At 34.8% G+C, this 19,159-nt stretch overlaps 2 protein-coding genes across 4 annotated transcripts; both read left to right on the top strand.

The window, feature by feature from the left end:
* Positions 1-849: 849 nt before the first annotated feature.
* On the top strand, positions 850-6,095 carry LOC118042330 (DNA replication licensing factor MCM6). Its single transcript, XM_035049981.2, has 18 exons — positions 850-1,006; positions 1,140-1,301; positions 1,403-1,528; positions 1,733-1,895; positions 1,998-2,191; positions 2,304-2,499; positions 2,595-2,672; positions 2,909-3,138; positions 3,238-3,352; positions 3,652-3,726; positions 3,802-3,942; positions 4,076-4,279; positions 4,389-4,550; positions 4,637-4,692; positions 4,780-4,916; positions 4,990-5,115; positions 5,440-5,570; positions 5,660-6,095. Exons 1-18 carry the CDS (start codon positions 930-932, stop codon positions 5,795-5,797), a joined length of 2,511 nt encoding a protein of 836 aa, XP_034905872.1. The 5' UTR covers positions 850-929; the 3' UTR covers positions 5,798-6,095.
* A 7,955-nt stretch (positions 6,096-14,050) lies between these two features.
* On the top strand, positions 14,051-16,449 carry LOC118042310 (plasma membrane-associated cation-binding protein 1). 3 transcript variants are annotated; one of them, XM_035049964.2, is made up of 6 exons: positions 14,051-14,210; positions 14,451-14,593; positions 14,724-14,813; positions 14,916-15,000; positions 15,201-15,541; positions 16,259-16,449. In XM_035049964.2, exons 2-5 carry the CDS (start codon positions 14,480-14,482, stop codon positions 15,497-15,499), a joined length of 588 nt encoding a protein of 195 aa, XP_034905855.1. In that variant the 5' UTR covers positions 14,051-14,210; positions 14,451-14,479; the 3' UTR covers positions 15,500-15,541; positions 16,259-16,449. The 3 variants fall into 3 exon arrangements, with proteins under 3 accessions (XP_034905855.1, XP_034905847.1, XP_034905864.1); XM_035049956.2 differs by lacking the exon at positions 16,259-16,449 and having other exon boundaries at positions 15,201-15,787; XM_035049973.2 differs by lacking the exons at positions 14,051-14,210; positions 16,259-16,449 and adding an exon at positions 14,262-14,278 and having other exon boundaries at positions 15,201-15,787.
* The last annotated feature ends 2,710 nt before the right edge of the window (positions 16,450-19,159 follow it).

The following is a 19,159-nucleotide window of genomic DNA, read 5'->3' as shown; positions in this document are numbered from 1 at the left end:
TGAAATTTGAAATTAATAATTTATTTTGATTTAATTTCTATTGGGTTATCATGATTTCATAACCAGATTATCGGTTTCAATAGGTTAACTTGAGTTACTCGAGTTATTTTTTAAATTTATTTTTTAGTTTTATCTCTTAACATTGGGTTGACATTATAAATTAAATTTTATATTTTATTTGAACCTACTTTTTATAGAGTTATCCTAGTTGTATAACTTGAATCACAAATTCAATAGTTTAATCTTGAACGATTAAATAAGCTGCATTTTCAATTTTTTTTTAAGAAGATGTCTTGAAATTTTTTTATCAAACTATATTTTTATTACTCATTCAAATTGTTTTTGAATCCGTTAAATTAACTAGATTACATTGGATAACCCCAAAATGGTTTAAAAGTTTTTTCTAAAAAAACATATTATCAATACCTAAATATATTTTTTATATTAAAAAATATTTGACTGAATTCGTATTATATCTTATACCAATAAAGTAGTAATCATATTAAATAATCTTATACCAATAAAGTAGTAATCATATTAAATAACTAACTTGCAATATAGTTCAACATTTAGTCACATAATTCATTCTAAAAAAAACCTTAATTAATTTTCTTATATATTAAAAAACGAAACTACTTAGACTGTCAAATATTTTAATAGGTAAACACAGTGTCATTAGAAAGCCTAACCACGAACGTAAAATAACGGCATAGCCCATTACGAATCGGGCCATCAGAAAGCCTAATAATAAACTGAATCCGGCCCATATCGTACGCAATTCTGGCGCGAAAGAGCTAACCCCTCCACTGATTTCCCGCCAAACAGGAGGGCATAATAAAGTAATTTGCGTTGCCTTGCCTGTTTCCGCCATCGAACACAAACCCACTAAAGCTCTTCCACTACAGAAACCCATTTTCAAATTCTAAACAATGGATGCATTCGGCCGCTACTTCGTCGACGAGAAAGCAGTCCGTGTTGAGAACATTTTCCTCGACTTCCTCAAAAGGTTAGGTTAGGTTTGGGTTTTTCCTATTTTTATCTCGGTTATATATACATATATATTTAATTTAAGGAAAAAAAACGAGTTACTATAATGTTTTATTGAAATGTTTCTTTCATTTTTGGTTTGTTTGGAGCAGTTTTAGATTAGATGGACAAAATCGTAATATAGGAGAACCGTACTACGATGCTGAGATTGAAGCAATGAAAGCGAACGAATCAACAACGATGTTCATTGATTTCTCCCATGTCATGCTTTTTAATGATGTTCTTCAAAAAGCCATCGCTGACGAGTACTTTAGGTATACAAAAAGAAATGATTTGAATTGAAATCTGTTTAAGAAAGGCGTAGTCATAATCCCCATTTTTGTTGATTTTGTTTAATAATGATGGCGATTATTAGGTTTGAGCCGTATTTGAAGAATGCGTGTAAGAGGTTTGTGATGGAGCTGAGCTCAACGTTTATATCTGATGATAATCCTAACAAGGACATCAATGTTGCTTTCTTTAATATCCCTTTTTCCATGAGGTAATTCTTCACTTTATTTTCTTAATGTTTTTTTTTCCAGTATAATATTCCTTTATTTTTGTTGACGGGTTTAATGAATCCCTTACTTAAATAGCTGATTCTATATACACTGTTCTAGTAATCACTGCCTCAGTTGATGAAAAAGAACAAAGTAAATTATTGTTATTATTCCCTCAATTGTGTAGTGGGCTACCTTGTTTACAGATTAAGAGAGCTAACAACAGCGGAAATTGGGAAACTTGTGTCAGTAACCGGAGTGGTGACTCGCACAAGTGAGGTAAGGCCGGAGCTTTTGCAAGGAACTTTTAGGTGTTTGGAATGTGGTGGTGTTGTCAAGAATGTTGAACAGCAATTCAAATATACTGAGGTCAGTTTGTGCATTAGTTCTGTATTGCAACTTTAGTTTCAAGTTTTATGTTTTGTTTGATGCCAATTGTTAAACCTGTTGATGGAATTGCGAGTTTTGCAGCCAACAATTTGTGCCAATGCGACATGTTCCAATAAAATGAGATGGGCATTGCTTAGGCAAGAGAGCAAATTTGCTGACTGGCAGAGGGTGAGAATGCAGGAAACCTCTAAAGAGATTCCTGCCGGTTCCCTTCCCAGATCTTTGGATGTTATTGTTCGCCATGATATTGTTGAAAAGGCCAGAGCTGGTGACACGTAAGATATTCTTATGTGTTAATTACTCTGGTTATCTCTAGTGTTTCTTTTCTCTTTGAAGTAAATGTTGGATTTTGTGTGTAATTTGGCTTCAAACTTTGATTGCTTCCAGGGTCATTTTTACAGGCACTGTGGTTGTTGTACCTGATATATTGGCATTGGCATCCCCTGGAGAGAGAGCAGAATGCCGCCGGGAATCTTCTCAGCTTAAAAATTCTGCTGTTGGTGGTGAAGGTGTTAGAGGGCTCCGAGCATTGGGAGTGAGAGACCTCTCTTATCGCCTTGCATTTATAGCTAATTCAGTGCAGGTTGGTCTACAGCATGGCTTGCTTGATACCTAATGTTTGGCCATGATGTATGTGTATTACAATTATTCGTGATTCATAAATGTGTCCTTGTTTAGGTTTGTGATGGCAGAAGGGATACTGACATCATGAATAGAAAAAAGGCTGTCGATGAAGATGATAACCAGCAATTCACGGTCAGTTGTCCTATTTCTGCTTTTTTTTTTTTTTTTATTAATTCTCTATGCCCTGACTTCTAATTCATATAGCCATATCTTCACACTACACTAACCCTATGATAATATTAGCTACTGACATTCTAGATAAATGTAATATCATTTGAACCGTGTCATGTTTGAGGGTCATGCTCATGTTGTGATATATGTGGTTAGAGTAATATACCAGAGTTTTCTCACTTCATTTTACTTGACAGACAGAGGAGCTAGATGAAATCCAAAGAATGAGAAACACTCCTGATTTCTTCAATAAGATTGTTGATAGCATTGCTCCAACTGTTTTTGGTCACCAAGATATCAAACGTGCAATCCTGCTCATGCTCTTGGGTGGCGTTCACAAGTTCACTCACGAGGGTATTAACCTTAGGGGGGACATCAATGTTTGTATTGTTGGTGATCCCAGCTGTGCAAAATCTCAGTTTCTCAAGTATGTTGCCTTTTTACTCTTAATATGTGATTCTTCTGCTTCTTCTTTGTTCAAGTCTATGCAAGGGAGGCGTTTGTTTATATGGGTCTGTTCTTGCAGGTATGCTTCAGGTATAGTTCCAAGATCTGTCTACACATCTGGAAAATCATCATCTGCTGCTGGGCTGACAGCATCTGTGGCCAAAGAACCAGAAACTGGGGAATTTTGTATCGAGGTAGCATTTACATGATGTCATCACCTTTTTGTTGGCTGAGAATCAGTGGATCTGTACAGCAAAGATCAATACCCTTTCTCTTTTGGAAGAACCTGCATCACTATGATTATCTAGATTCAAGCAGTTACTAAGCATCATCTTGAAGTTTGGTCTAGATTAGTGTCCCTTGCCGTACTCTCTAAGAATGACAATGACAGCAGTTTTGAAATGACACATGATATTGAGCATTCATGATTTCTTTGCAACTTTAAATCTTTGATCTTTTATTTTTCTGATTAGTGTTCTTTTTTTTTTCTCAGGCTGGTGCATTGATGCTTGCTGACAATGGCATTTGTTGCATTGATGAATTCGACAAGATGGATATTAGAGATCAGGTAATTTTCTTTCATTAAAGTCTAACTTGAGATTTCTAATAGTGATTTCTGATATCAATCTAAATGAACATGAAGGTTGCAATTCATGAGGCCATGGAACAGCAGACAATAAGCATCACAAAAGCTGGGATACAAGCGACACTCAATGCTCGAACATCAATTCTAGCTGCAGCTAACCCTGCTGGAGGACGCTATGATAAATCTAAACCGCTCAAGGTGAGAAATTGTTTCGCCTGATTTTAAAGCCATGTGAATAACTACAAGCTGACTCTTTTATGCCATTACCTGTTTTATCAAGTTAGATCTCTTTTTTTCCCCAGACTAACTGTTTCCAAGTGTTGTTGTCCAGTATAATGTGGCTCTCCCTCCTGCAATTCTTTCAAGGTTTGATCTGGTATATGTGATGATTGATGATCCAGATGATCAAACTGATTACCACATTGCGCACCACATTGTAAGAGTTCATCAAAAGCATGAAGAAGCTCTTTCTCCTGCATTCACAACTGCTCAGATAAAACGATACATTACATATGCAAAAACCTTGAAACCAAAGGTTTGATGTTAAATACCTAAATATATAACGTGCACACACCAATGACTATGTTTTGAGAATTGTTTCACTGTACCTAGCCATGCTTTAGCAGACCTAAATCTTGATGCAGCTTAATTCCGAAGCAAGAAAACTGTTGGTGGATTCTTATGTTGCTCTTCGCAAAGGTGATACAACTCCAGGGAGTAGAGTTGCTTATCGAATGACTGTTAGGCAGCTGGAGGCACTGATCAGACTGTCTGAGGCCATTGCTCGAAGTCATTTGGAAACTCAGGTTTCTAATTTGCCATTTGCATCTTGAGATCGATATGCATTCATTGCATTTTCAACTTAGATCTGAGACAAATAAGTTTTTCACAGGTACAACCACGGCATGTTCGTGTAGCAGTCAAATTGCTGAAAACATCCATAATCAGGCAAGAAAATTTGGAAAAGTGCTGACATCTTTCTTGATTTTTCAAGTCTTTCATAATTATAATATGTGCCTTTTGCTGTGCTTGTAGTGTGGAGTCAAGCGAGATTGATCTATCTGAGTTTCAAGAAGCAAATGGTGATGGTGGTGATGGTGGAAATGATGGTCCCAGTCAAGGTGATGCCCAGCCAAGCAATGCTGATGCTGACCCAGTTTCAGAAAACACAGGTAGGCTTTTATATCCTAAGTTATTTATATTTTTTTTATTCAAGTTTTTCACTAAACTACAGAGATTGCACAGAAAATGGAGCGGCTTCTGCTAGCCGACTGGGGAAAAAACTTGTAATAAGTGAAGAATACTTTCAGAGGGTTACACAAGCACTGGTCATGCGCCTTAGACAACATGAAGAAGCTGTGATGCGAGATGGTAAACTGCAAGACCCCTTTCGTTCATGTTACATGATATTTATGTTTTAGAGTTGGTCTATTTTTGATGCTATCATTACAATTTAGGTTTTCACCTCGAAGCATTTATATATTTTCTTAATTTTGCTTGAGGGCCTAACCTATATGATGTTGATTGGAAAAAAAAACCTATGTAATGATAGCACTGTAAGTTGGACCCTAGATGCATATTGTACAGTAATGATCTGTGCAATAGTGACGAACCAATAGATTGTAATGAACCGGTAGGCCCTTTCCTTTATTCACCATATATACTGTCTGAGGCATGTTCTGCTACCAATTTCAGGGACGGGGCTGGCTGGAATGAGGCAGGGAGAGTTGATAAGATGGTATGTGGATCAACAAAATCAGAAAAATAGCTACAGTTCCTTGGAGGAAGCAAAGAATGAAGCTTCCAAAATCAAAGCCATTATAGAGGTAAAACTAAAATATCTTGACTCTCGCCAATATATTTTAGAAGTTCTATGCGAGTAATATATTGGACGGGACAAATGTTTATATTGCAGAGTTTGATTCGGAGAGAAGGCTTTTTGATTGTGGTAGATGATGGCAGCCGACCAGAAGCAGAGGGTGATGGTGCAAGGCAGTCGTCATCAAGAGATGATAGGATATTGGTTGTGGCTCCTAATTATGTGGTAGAATGATGTGATGCGTTCACAACTCGGTAACCAGAAGACTCGTGCATGGTGCATGGTGCATGGTGCATGAGTTCATGCTAAGTTAAATGTAACTTAACCATATATAGATGCTGCAAGTTCGGCTTTTCTATAGCCAATAGTTTTTAAGTTCACGGCAGCTGAAAGCTTGGCATTGGAATCATCCCATTGTTCTAATCGTATATGCATTTGAAAGATCTGAAAATAGCATCTAAAGTTTGGTAGGTGATTAAGAAGTGATGTTTTTTTCTCCATGATTGTTATGCAAAGGGCAAATGTTTCTCCATGATATTAGTACGGATTGATATCTCAATTCTGCAGCTAAGATTTGCAGAACTCAGCGACTGCCGACTCTGTTTCACAATTTCCATCTGCAGGAGTGGGATGCGTTACCCTGTTCTCCCATGTATGATGCCGACTCGGTTTATTGATACCAGTGTCAGAAATAATACAAGACCATAAAAGTAAAACAAAAAAACAATCTCAGTAATTTAAAATAAAACCAACAATATAGTATGTTTTAAGTACAATGTTTAAGGAATGAAAATGTATTTTTCTATGTAATTTAGTTTCGTATTATATTATTTATTTTTATTGACTAATTAAATGTTTTAGTCTACAATAATAAATGAGAAATTCTTAAATAAGAATTTTCCTATAAAATCAAGATGTGTCTTTTCATTTCATTAAATTTTTAAAGTTCAACGCGGCGATGTCTGTCCAACAACCATATTAATGTATATCACGAGATTCAAGAGAGACAAAATCATGTACTGCAAGTAATCTGAACTCCAGACAGCCAATGGGGGCTAAAACTAGGGGGTTAAATTTCAGCGAAGGAAGCGCATCATCATTAATATTCTGAAGACGAACAAACAGATAAATAACCAAGCAGCAGTCTTAATCGAAATGCTCAGGTTGGAAGTTAAAGACTTGAACTTGGATGTAAGAAAGACAATAGAGAAGAGCCAATCAAATTAGGGTTTCGTTTTCAAAATGACGAAGAGCAGTCCTTATCAATGGAGTTTTGCACTCAAACGTCAAGTTCGTCATCTTCTGTTTCTTGATTGATGATACAAAGGCGATTGACACCAACCACTATATATCTTCATCACCTTCTCTGCCCTTCTCAGCATCTGGGCTTTGCCGTGACATAACTACTCTCAAGCTGATACCATTCCATACAGCACAAAACTTATTGCTCACAAACATGTATTTGCAGCAAAATTCTGAAATTCCCATTGATCAGTAAGACAACTTTCTCATCCGTTTTTATTTTTAAATTAATCACACCGCTAGCAAATTATATAGTAGTATTTTTTTTTGACGATCATCTATTACACGCATGAATTAACCAAAAAAATATATTGGAAAAGGACCAACCTGAAATAACAGTGCTAATTATTAAAATTAAAAAAAAAAAAAAAACTAGAAGGGATAAGTGAATTCCTGTAGCTTGTGCGGCAAAACACCGTAGATTTGCAAAGTGTTTCATCATTCATTATTACGTATAATTGAGATTTAAGGTTATTAATTTGTTTTTATTTATTAAGCATGGATTTTAAAAAAATCTTGATATTGAATTAGTGCTTGGTTTCAAAAAAAAAAGATTTCAATTTTATTATTTTCAAGAAATTAAAAAGAGAGGGTTGAAAAAACAATGGTAGGCACATCAATATATATATATATGCTTGAATTATGTGGGCCTTGTTGAAGGCACATCCCTCTCGAATGTAATATGCGGATCAGTCTCCCCTTAATTTCAATGTCCTCTATTTTCCTCGAACGAATAAGCAGATGACTGACGCATGATTTAAAAATACGGAAAACCCAAAATCTCCAACTTGTTCTTTTGCCTAATTAATTTTTATTTGGGATATAATGAATGGAATTTATCCACCTTGATAATACTATTTCAGAATTATAACGCTGAAATAATATAATAAAAAATATAAAAATAAATTATAAAATTTAATTTTTAATTAATTAAATATAAAATGCTGAAATTAAAAAAAAAAGTTAATTAAGAAAAAAACTTAAGACAACTAAATTAACCTGTAAAATTAAGTTTAATCAGCTAAATTTATGATTTGTGTCATGATAATATGATAACTTAATAAAAAAAAATATAATATTAAATAATAAAATTAAAAAAAAAATTAAATGAAAAACAATAAAATAAAATGAATAATAATTTGGGAGGAGAGGTAGAGTAAAAACCCCTCCTTTTAGTTTATAGTTAATAATTGTATCATGTTTTTTTTTTTAAATATATTTTATTATATTCTACTTCTATTGTGTGTACAAATTGTCAACTCAGTACAATAAATAGAAGAAGGCTTGTTTGAGAGCCTAGTTGTGATTGTTTTTTAAATTATCTTTCATGTTAAAATATATTAAAATAATATATTTTTATTTTTTTTAAAATTGTTTTTGAGATCAGAGCATCAAAAAATATATAAAAAATTTAATTTTTAGCATAAAAATTTAATTTTTAAAAACACAAATTAATCTATATTTCCAAACACTCTTTTAAATGGCATTAAATTTTATTAGATATGAGATATTTTTAAATGATGTATCACTCATCTATCCAACCATCCATTAATTTGATACAAAAAATGGAACGGAAGAACCTCATCAACAAACATCATAGAAGGACACATGGGAAGTCAGAATTTCTGGAGTGTAAAAAAAAAAAAACAAAGAAAAAGACAGCAAAAGATCAAGCATGCAAATCTGGCCTTATTTATTTTTATTTATATTATCCATTTTTATTTATTTTTTAAAAAATATGATAAGTAAATTGTTGTCTATCACAATACAAAAAAAAATTTACATCATAAAAATTTAAACTCATAATATGGTTAATTTGTTATTATTGCTAACCAAAATCCAATTTCTTTAGTGTTTATATATATATATATATATATATTCTCATTGAAACTGACGACTTTACACCTTGCTAAAAAAACACCCTCCTCCTCCTCCCTCCCTCTCTTCCACCACCGTAACTTCCACTGCCCTGCCCAGCCCATCCTGAGTGCAATTTTTAAGATTTGCAACTGATTTGATTATGACTCTTGGATTACTCTACCTCTCCTCTCCTCTTCCTTATTTCTTGTGAATTTTTATGATCAAATCTTATATTAAACGCAAATCAAAGTCTTTTACAATCGCCCGTTGCCTTCTTGCACTTAATATAGTTTGCAACTTGCCATTATTAATTTTAGATACATTTCTTCACGGTGACTTGGATGAAGAGGTGTACAAGACTCCACTATCCGGCCTTCGTCTACAGGGAGAGAACTTACTGTGTTAATAACCACACAAGTCACTCTCAAAATTGGTTCTCAAAGTTCTCATAAATTAACCACTCAAAAGGCTGGCTTTGTCTGATCTCAATTGGAAACGATGACAACGTTATCCAGGATCTTAAACTTTTTGTTCATCAACAGTTCCATTTTAAAGATCTCGGTTATCTGAAGTGTTTTCCGGGTTTGGAAGTTGCAAGATCCAAAGCTGTTATTGTTATATCTCAACTAAAGTATACTCTAGAAATTATAGACGATGGTGGTTCTCTTGGGGTGCAACCACTGGGTTTTCCTACGGAATATATAGAATTTAAAGCTTACAGGTAGTTAAGGGGATCTCATGCTTAATCCTTCTCGTTCCAGAAGATCAGTAGGATGATTAATTTATCTTACAATCATCAGACCAGATATCACTTACTATATGAGCATTATAAGTCAATTTATACATGCTCCGAGAAAGCCGCCTCACTGGGATCGATGCTGCACTTCAAATTGTGAGATACCTAAAAGGATATCTAGGTCGTCGTTTGTTGTTCTCCTCAATAGCTCCTTAACTCTTAAAGCTTAATATGGTGCAAATTGGACAAATTGTCCCATGACTATAAAATCTACTTCAAGCTACTATGTGTTTCTTGGAGACACCCTAATCTCATGGAAGACAAATAAGCAAAAGATGGTATATAGATCATCTTCAGAAGCAGAACATAGTTCTATGGCTGCTGTAACTTGTGAACTCATATGGCTTATATTTTTGTTTGATGATCTGCAAGTGCACATTTGGGACCGGTTGATCCTATATTGTGACAATCAAGTAGCTCTACATATATATTGCTGCAAATCATGTGTTTCATGAACGCACGAAATACATTGAACTTGACTGTCATGTCGCGAGAGAAAAGATTCAGGCAGGACATATCATAATTAACCAAGTTTGTTCACTCCAACTTGCTGGGATGTCTTCACAAAAGCTTCGGGAAGAAATGAGCACTTTATGAACTTAATACGCAAGTTGGAAGAGATATTCATGCTTTAACTTGAAGGGGAGTGCTGAGATTTGTTTGAGCTGGAATAGGGCAACAGAAATCAGAATATATCATTCGAAGACATCCAATGATATTCTCTGATTGGTATCCCTTTTATATATATAGAAGTTAATTGGTTAGTTTCCTTAGAGAAATGATCAATTAGAAGCCTCTGTTACTCTGTAATAGGAGTATCTATGCTATCACTGTATCCTAATTTTTCATGAACTACGTTAATGCTAATTAAGTTGCCAAGCTACCGACTAAGCCATGGGTTGGTGGATCAGGGCAGTGATAATAGTGGATTGGAAGGCAGTTGGTGGTAGGGATCGGCAATGGTGGTAGCAAAATGACAATATCAGTGAGATATACGATGATATCAACCAGAAAAAGAAACCAAGGCACAAAGAACAGCGAATGAGAAATACGTTCTTGGTGATCTAGTGTTGGAAGACTGGATTTTAGTCCGAGAAGATGACTTTTTATTAGGGGTATAATTGTCACTTTCAAAGAAAACAAATTAAGAGGAGTGTGGTTATCACGTTTAGTGGCGTGGATATATCATTATCACCTCCCTATCTTCCACGTATTTACTTCTCTTATACTTATAAATTTATACAAGTTTCATCATGAAAAATATTTATAAATCTTTTTTTTTATAAAGAAAAATACTACCCTAAAATAACATGAGGCATTATGATATATTAAATCCCATTTTACATTTTAAACAGATAGCAAGTGAAGATAGCTATCTTTTTAAAAGTTATATACAAATATCAATTAATTTTGCGTGACGAATTCCATAAATAAATGAGAGATGCGCTTGTCTAGACTATAGAGTACATCAGATCTTTGAGAGAGCAGAACAACATGCATGTTCATGGAGATTAAGGGGGGCTTCAATATATCCAAATTAAGTTATATAAACAACCTTTTGATATAATTAATGGCTCCTTAATTTTACAAGACTAAACAGAATTCAAGTTGGGTTGGATAATTATATTTAATTTAATTTTTGATATTTTACAAATTATAAATCTAATATATTTAATTCTTTTTTATTCGAAAGAGTTTAATATATCAAATTAAAATAATTTTGTGTGTGGATGTTATAGATATTTACAAGTTGAGTTTATATTGCTAATTTTTATGAATCCACGTTTAGAAATGGACGTACAACATAGAGTACTATAGGTTCCATATCATTCTTAATTAGGTATAATTTTTATACCTAGCACAAGCATTAAACTCTAGTTACCGCTTCCATCTCGGCCTCTAGTAAAGAGATAAATTTTTTTTTTTTTGTTACGTTAAAAAAATTTAATAGGAAGTCCATTAATAAAAACTTTTGAGCCGAAATATTTCTAAAAAAAATAAAAATAAATGATCAATTTATAAATTATTAAATATAAAGATAAACGGAGTATTGGGTATTCAGGTTGGATCAAATTGATCATGTTTCAAAAATTCTGATCCGTCACTCAACTCTTTATATATATCTATTTAATTTTTAGATTTTTAATTTATTATTATCTGTAATATTTATATTATCTGATTTTAATAAGTTGATTCGAGTTAGATAATATAAATGTTACAGACAAGTCAACTTTTTTAAACACCCTTGCTGATATGAAAAGGTTGCTTCATAGAAATGTTTGATAAGAAAATTAAAAATGAAAATATTTTAGGGTTTTCTTCAATACCATGTCTAATCATAAACACCAAGCTGCAATCTTAATTTAGTAAAATAACATTTATATGGTTAATAATTAGTAGAAACGTTGACTGTCAAAATTGTTGGATATTATACATAAAAGAATTTTCACCCTCTCCCTTTCCTTTTATGAGGCCAGAATCTTTCCAACTTTGCTATGTTTTTTTAATTTTTAGATTTTAAATCTTTGTTGCCAATTAGAGCATATGATTGACAATTATTCTGGTCAAAATTTGTGTTACTCTACAAATCGTAGTTATAAAATTGACATAATCTAATATTCAATCTACGGGCCGGGGTCTAGGACTGCCTCAAATGACCGAATGAGGTGCATCTGTTGCTTAATTAACATCTAAAAAATGCAAATATCTGAAAAATCTACCTACGATCAATAATTACTTTATGACAGTGATTATTATTATTATTTTTGCGTAGGCAAATTATAAATAGATAACCCTCTTTCTTTTTTAGTACAAGAGCTGGCGATTTTTAGGTAGAGAAAGGATCTCTTGGAGGAAAAAAATGAGTTGAAATTGAATCATAATATTTATTGTACATACAATATATATAAACTATAAAGTCCATGGAAAGCGACAAGGATCTCAATATTAAAGCTTCTGCCACCGATTTAGAGCTGTCGACAGAGATCTACAAATGAAGGACACAGTTGATCAATCTTCGCTATATTACCCTACGCGTAAACAAGCATACCAACCTGCATCGATCTCTCCCATGGCTACAAAATATCTTGTCAGGTAATATTAGGTGTCATCTACCGCTACTGAACAACGTATTATGTACTAATTAAATCTAATATTTCATGATGTCTCAAGGTATCAAATAATAGAAAAAACTTGCAAAAGCATCAAGCACCCCACCATTAACTAATCCATGTTTCTTGTCCCCCTCTCCTTGTTCTTGTTCTTGCATAAATTGTAATGAAGCACCCCATGTGCATGCAAGCTTGTTTCTTATATTTCTTCTTCTTCTTCTTGTTAATTTCCCCCCTTCTTATCTTGCATGAGTGGATATTGCATGTCATCATTCTTCATTTGTATGTTCAAGCATCCCATCAATGTAATTATTCTACAACGACTCAGCAACTCAAAAGACCATGAATTAATCCATAATTAATGGAATGTAATCCCTTAACTTACAGGAAGAGTTTACTAGTTTTTTGAAGTTGATCTCCTAAAAAATAATTAGGTTGATCGAGTAAATAAACTTACATTTATCTATTTATAGAGTATTTAACCCTAAAAAATTGATCTATCAGCATTTAGCTAAGGGCTTGGGAGGTTAAATCCTACTAGTATTAAATTAATTAAGGTCATGGGCTGCAAGACTTAACCCTGTATAAAAACTGGTTCTAAGCTGTAAAGATTTAATATGGTGCGTGTAAGCTGACTCGGGATATACCGCGTTCTAAAATAAAAAAAAAAATATTTTAACTCTTTTTTTTATCCATAACTTTTTAAATGAAAAACTTGGAAATTGTTTTAATATATATACACATCTCAAAAGAATATTAATTATAAAAACAGATGGATCACTTATCCAACATGAAATATTTAATAAATGGTAAATAATTAAATCACCAAATTAAACTTGATTCAATAAAATATGAAATCACCAAAGAAACATGGCACAAACGCAACAAGTCAGTAAAAAAATCAAGGATTCATGAAAATGGAAATCGGCGATGAATACTGTCCACGTTGTAAGAGTCGTTGAAAATCATCGCTATAGACTAGACAGAGGTGTCGAATCAAGAGGTTGAGATTTTTTATTTTTGAAAAAAGAAGACAAAGGGTTAGTCATTGACGGCGTGATTGAAGTACCAGCGAAGCCACGTGAGAAGTTTTGAGAAGCCAAAGAAACATATTTTGTTACAGATCACAATCAACGTTCGAGTGGGGACCCACTTATAATATTTGCCACCTTTCATTGAGATTGATTGCCAACTGGCACCTCCCCCACACCTCTCTTCCCTATTTTGTCCTTCCCATGCCATGCTTATTTACAAGACCCGCCCTTGCTTTCAATCATTATCGACCAAACCAACCCTAAATTTGTGGACACTTATAGCCCCGCGGGGATCACCTTGTGATGCGGGGGGGCAAAGGGCCAGAGAGGGTCATTTGCGTGGTGAGGTTGGCTTGCGTGCATTAATAACAAGGTGGTATGTTTCGGTAATTACGTTGGAAAACAAGGGGTAGGTTTGTTGCAAGCATGTCTATATGATGCCATTGTCCTTAAGCATGATGCGCCTTAATCTGGAGGGACAATTGGCTGTAGCAGTTGCGTTGAGGTGGACACGAGGAAAAAGCAGAGAGACAGAGAGTTTGAAAGTAAGTGAGAAAGATGCGCACAGATTCTTTTGGCTGATTCATCAACTTTGCTCCTTTCTTCTCTACTTGTATGAATTTATGTTTGACTCGTAAATAAATAATTCGTGATATTTCTTTCATGTAAATCGATGAATATATATGTTTCTTTTTTTTAATATTTTTCTTTCTTGATTGGATAGAGTTTTTGATCTTCAACCTCTTGATATATTATTCATACTTGTTTCTTTTCCGGATATACAGAGTTGTTGAGTACTTGAGACAAGAGAGATATGGGGTATTGGAAATCAAAGGTTCTTCCAAAGATCAAGAAGGTTTTTGAGAAGGACAGTACTGCCAAGAAGGCAGCTGCAGCTGAAGCTATCAAGAACTTTGATGAGTCTAAGGTGCTCTTTTTAACCTGAAACTTTCTTGGATTTCTTCTTAATTTTTCCACAAGAATACTGTAACTCGCTAGAGGCTTACAAATATGTCTCTATTCTTTAACTTGAATACGTAACTTTCTTGCTTTATTAGGAAGAAATCAGTAAGGAGTTTGAAGAGAAGAGGACTGAACTTGGACCTAAAGTGATAGAAATCTTTGAAGCTTCAACAGCTGAAATCAAAGTCAGTCAGTTTTACTTTTTTCCATGCGTACATCTACCTATTTTATACATGAAGCAGGATATATACTAACATGGGCTTCTTAATTATCTTAACTTGAAACAGACCTTAGTTAAGGATCCCAAAGAAGCAGGATTAAAGAAGCAAACTACTTCAGTTCAAAAGTTCCTTGATGAGCTTGTTAAAATCGGTATATATATAGAAAAATTTACTCCCTCCCTCCCTCCCTCTCTCTCTCTCTCTCTCTCTCTCTCTATATATATATATATATATATATATATATATATATATGATCTCATGTCCTAGCTTCTTTCAATATCTATAAGCTATTTTACTATTGTCATCTCCATATATATACATATTTACTTTGCCATATTTTTGCATGCACAGAGTTTCCAGGATCAAAAGTAGTATCTGAAGCATCGTCAAAATTTGGACCAGCCTATGTTTCGGGTCCTATTTTCTTCGTTTTTGAAAAAGTCTCAACCTTTATTCCGGTAGAGGAAAAGGCAGTCGAGCCACCAGCACCTGAAACAAAAACTGAAGAAGCAACTTCTAGCACAGAGAAGGAGATAGTAGTTGAAGAAGAGAAGAAAACAGAGGTAGTCGCAGCGGAGGCTTCAGAGAAGACTGAACCAGTGGCTGAACCACCTGCCAAGGTGGAAGAAGCAGAACCACCAAAGCCATGACTCATCATCAAGAAGTAAATCCCGCACGTCTTTGTGAAAAAGGTTACATAAAAAAAAAAAGATTTGTTATTCTTTATCATGTATCCTTTCCTTGTAAGTTCTTTGGGTCGTATATTTCTTTGTGTATTGTTTTTTTTTTTTTTTTTTTTTAAGTTGTAATATCAATTTACAGTCTAGAGAAGTGGTGGGGGGTGCGTCACTTTGTTTCTCCTCTCTTTTCTTAATTTGTTCTTCTTGATAAAAAAAAATATTAAAGAAATTAAATTTCTTTGAATAGGATTGTACGTATTTGCCCTCTCCCTCTGCATGTCTTTTTGCCTGTTTGTCCTACATTATTAATAATAGTTGCTGGTATATGTAATATGTCCTTTTTTCATTTTTATCGTGCCTTGCTTGATAAAGACCAAAACGTTGCCTCTTTGCTTGGGATTTTAAGAATTAATTGCACGGAAAGAAATATTTCAATAAAAAATAATTAAAACCTTGGAGGAAATTAATAAAAGCTTATTAATTTAAAAATGGATTGCTTGTTTAAGTTCCCTGTGTTTGTCCTTCATTGCTGAAGTTCAATTTTTGCGTTCTCTACCTGTAAGAACATGAATAAACCGGGAGAACTTGACATGCTAGCTAGAAAATGTGTATATATTTCCTGACTTTTCTTCTCCCTCGACCACTTCCTATTAGGGGACCCTGAATAAATCATAGTAATTATTTCCATTGGTAGTTAAATTATTTTGATCGATTTCACTCTTGGGACAGGGCCAAGTAGCCGTTGAGGGATGTGTTCTTCAAGATCCATTTTGTAAGAACTCGTGAATTATTACAACAGATCGATTGTGCTGTTGTAAAATCTTGTTTGTCGTTTTACAAGTGGATGGCATTATTTAGGCATTTTATTTTGGTCTACCATACCATCTACCACCCTGGGGAGCATAATGCTTCTGCTCCAGTACTTCATTTGTTGGTATCATGATGTATCAGCTCCTATGAATACTTGTACAGAATCATGACAAGCGAAGATTAATTTCCTTAATTAGGACAAATGCCTGTTCTTTGTTCTGATCATCATCTCAGACCATTTTTTCCAGGGAGGAGCTACGGCATAGCTCTAATTAAGGCTATCCATTTTATCAATTTATTCATATCGGTGCAGGTAAAACGGTCAAAGATAGGGTTCAGAAGTCCCCTCATCCTTGGACATGCTCCACGAAACATGGTCCAATACTTGGAGGGAATCCAAAGTTAAGTCTTCTCTCATAGTTGGATTAGGGCAAACCATGCTCAAATCTAAAACCATCTCTTCGGCCTCCTCCCAAAATCCTATAGGATTGAGGCCAACGATAACAATTTTTACAAAATAAAAACAAGAATATAAAAAATTTTCATCCTTTGGGTTTTGTCCACAAGGTTCTCCCTTACAACCCCAGGCTAGTCTCCTCCAGTATCAACGTTGGGCATAGACTACTTCTTAGTCATAATTTTTTCCTCTATAATTGATGTTTTTACATATTTGGCTTGTTGTAACACATATGCTTACTCAGCCCATCTTTCCAGGAGTTTGATAATTATCTCCAACTTCCTCGAATTAGACTCAAATAAGTCCCTTAACTATCTCTTCCTCAGAGCCATTTTCCTCCTTAATTGATTTTTAGACCCAAGTTTATCTATATCAATATAAAATACAACACATCTAGAATAGGTACAAGGTATGATTACAATACAGTATGCACAAAGACAAAGATCATGTATACCTTAAATGCTCATCTAATTAGTACCATTTAACAAGATAACTCAAATATAACTTTTAAGTCTTTGTGTAACTATGATCACAAAGATTTAGAGAGCTACTAATGGATTCAGGAAACACAATTCTTTTCTATTTTACAAGTATTAAGGACTAAACATTGAGTCGATGATAGGGCCTAGAGGTCCTTCACCCTTGGACGTACTCTATTAGCATGATGTAATGCTTAAAAGAACTCAAAGTTGACCTCCCTTCTATGTTAGGCTATGACAAACTTTGCCCAAACCTAAACCCATCTTTTGGCCTTCTTTTAGTTGGGTTAAGACAAGTTATGCCCAAACATAAGACCATTTAGTGGCCTCCTTTTAGATGATCCAGGAAAAGTTATACTCGAACCTAAAGTCATCTTTTAGCTTTTTTCTGGTTAGGCCTAAGCGGATTGACTGTACACTGTCTTCTTAGTGGACCGACCATGTCCCTTCTCGACAAACATTCTCAAATATAAGTTGCCTAGGGTGCACCCACGTCATTCTATCATAATTGTGCCCACTAAATGATGGTTGTTATGTTGGACTCATTTAAACTTCGTAGACAATTGAATAAAGCTCTTTGCCTTGAATAAAAATCCATTAGGCTCTATAAATCCAAATGATTGCTATTTTTATATGGACCATATTCTTCCTCTATTTTGGCCCTTATCACCAAACAAATGAATGTTATTTATGAATATAAATATGTATTCATGAATATAAGGCAAGGTGAAACATTTTTTTTAATACTCTAGTATTTATAAATTCATCTTTTTTGTTATTTCCTACATAAATACACAAGTATATAAATACACAATATTCAACCTTCATGATAACATCCTTCCTAAATCTTTACCGACTGAAAAATTATAGGGTTTTTTGTACCATACAAATGACTTGTTTTGTATGAGATTATGAATCACTAGTTGGACACTTCTCTAATAATATCAAAGATCATCAATCATGTTGTAACCCATTTTTGGGTCCCCATAAAAAATAATAAATACAAAAAAAAAAAAAGCTCAAAACAGTGCCGTTTTGAACGGCACTGTTCCCCTTTCTTCCCCGCCGAACACACAGCAGCAAAGAAGGAAAAAGAATGCATATTTAATGACGCCGGTCCCTCAAGCCCACCGATCGTCGGTCCCTCTAGCCCACCGACCGAAGACATTGGCCGACCACCTACCGCACCGCCGAAACTGAGGTAGGCACGCCTGGACAGCCGCGCCCGACCAGCCGCCGCATGACCCGTTCCTTGGCTCCACAATGAAAAAAACATGCTCACAGGCTCTATAAATAGAGGAGGAACAACAGAAGAAAGTGGGGGGGGGAAGAGAAGAGGAAGGAGGACGGAGAGAGAGGGAACATAAGAGGTAACAGAAGGGAGAATAGAGTGAGAAGAGAGGAGAGAAGGCAGAGAAGAAGAAGGGAAGAAGCAGAGAAGAAAACGGGAAAAAACAGAGGAGAGAGAGAGAAGGAAAACCGCCGGCCACCGCGAACCGCCAGCGCCGCCGCCGCCACCCCTGCTGCATCAGCTGCTGCCAGCATCAACACAGCTCCAGGTAACGTCCTACCTTTCCCGTCGTTTTTTTTTGCTTCAGTTCATGCAGAACGTTTACGTTCGGCAGAATTAATTAGCTAGTTACTGTGCTGCACAGTAACTGGCTAATTAATTCACATTACTGTGCATTTGCTAATTAATTCTTTGGTCACTGTGTGTACAGTACCCCCGGTTACTATGTGCACAGTGACCAGCCCATGCATTTGGGCCAGGTTCGGCCCAGCCCATGTATTTGGGCCTGACCCGGCCATTTCAAAGAAAAAAAATCAAAAATATTTGTTTCAGCATTTTATAATTTTTCCGCGTAGTTTTTATGTCATTTTGAT

The sequence above is a fragment of the Populus alba genome, chromosome 1 (assembly GCF_005239225.2).
Source record: "Populus alba chromosome 1, ASM523922v2, whole genome shotgun sequence".
NCBI lineage: Eukaryota > Viridiplantae > Streptophyta > Magnoliopsida > Malpighiales > Salicaceae > Populus > Populus alba.
This window is presented reverse-complemented; position numbering and strand designations above follow the sequence as displayed.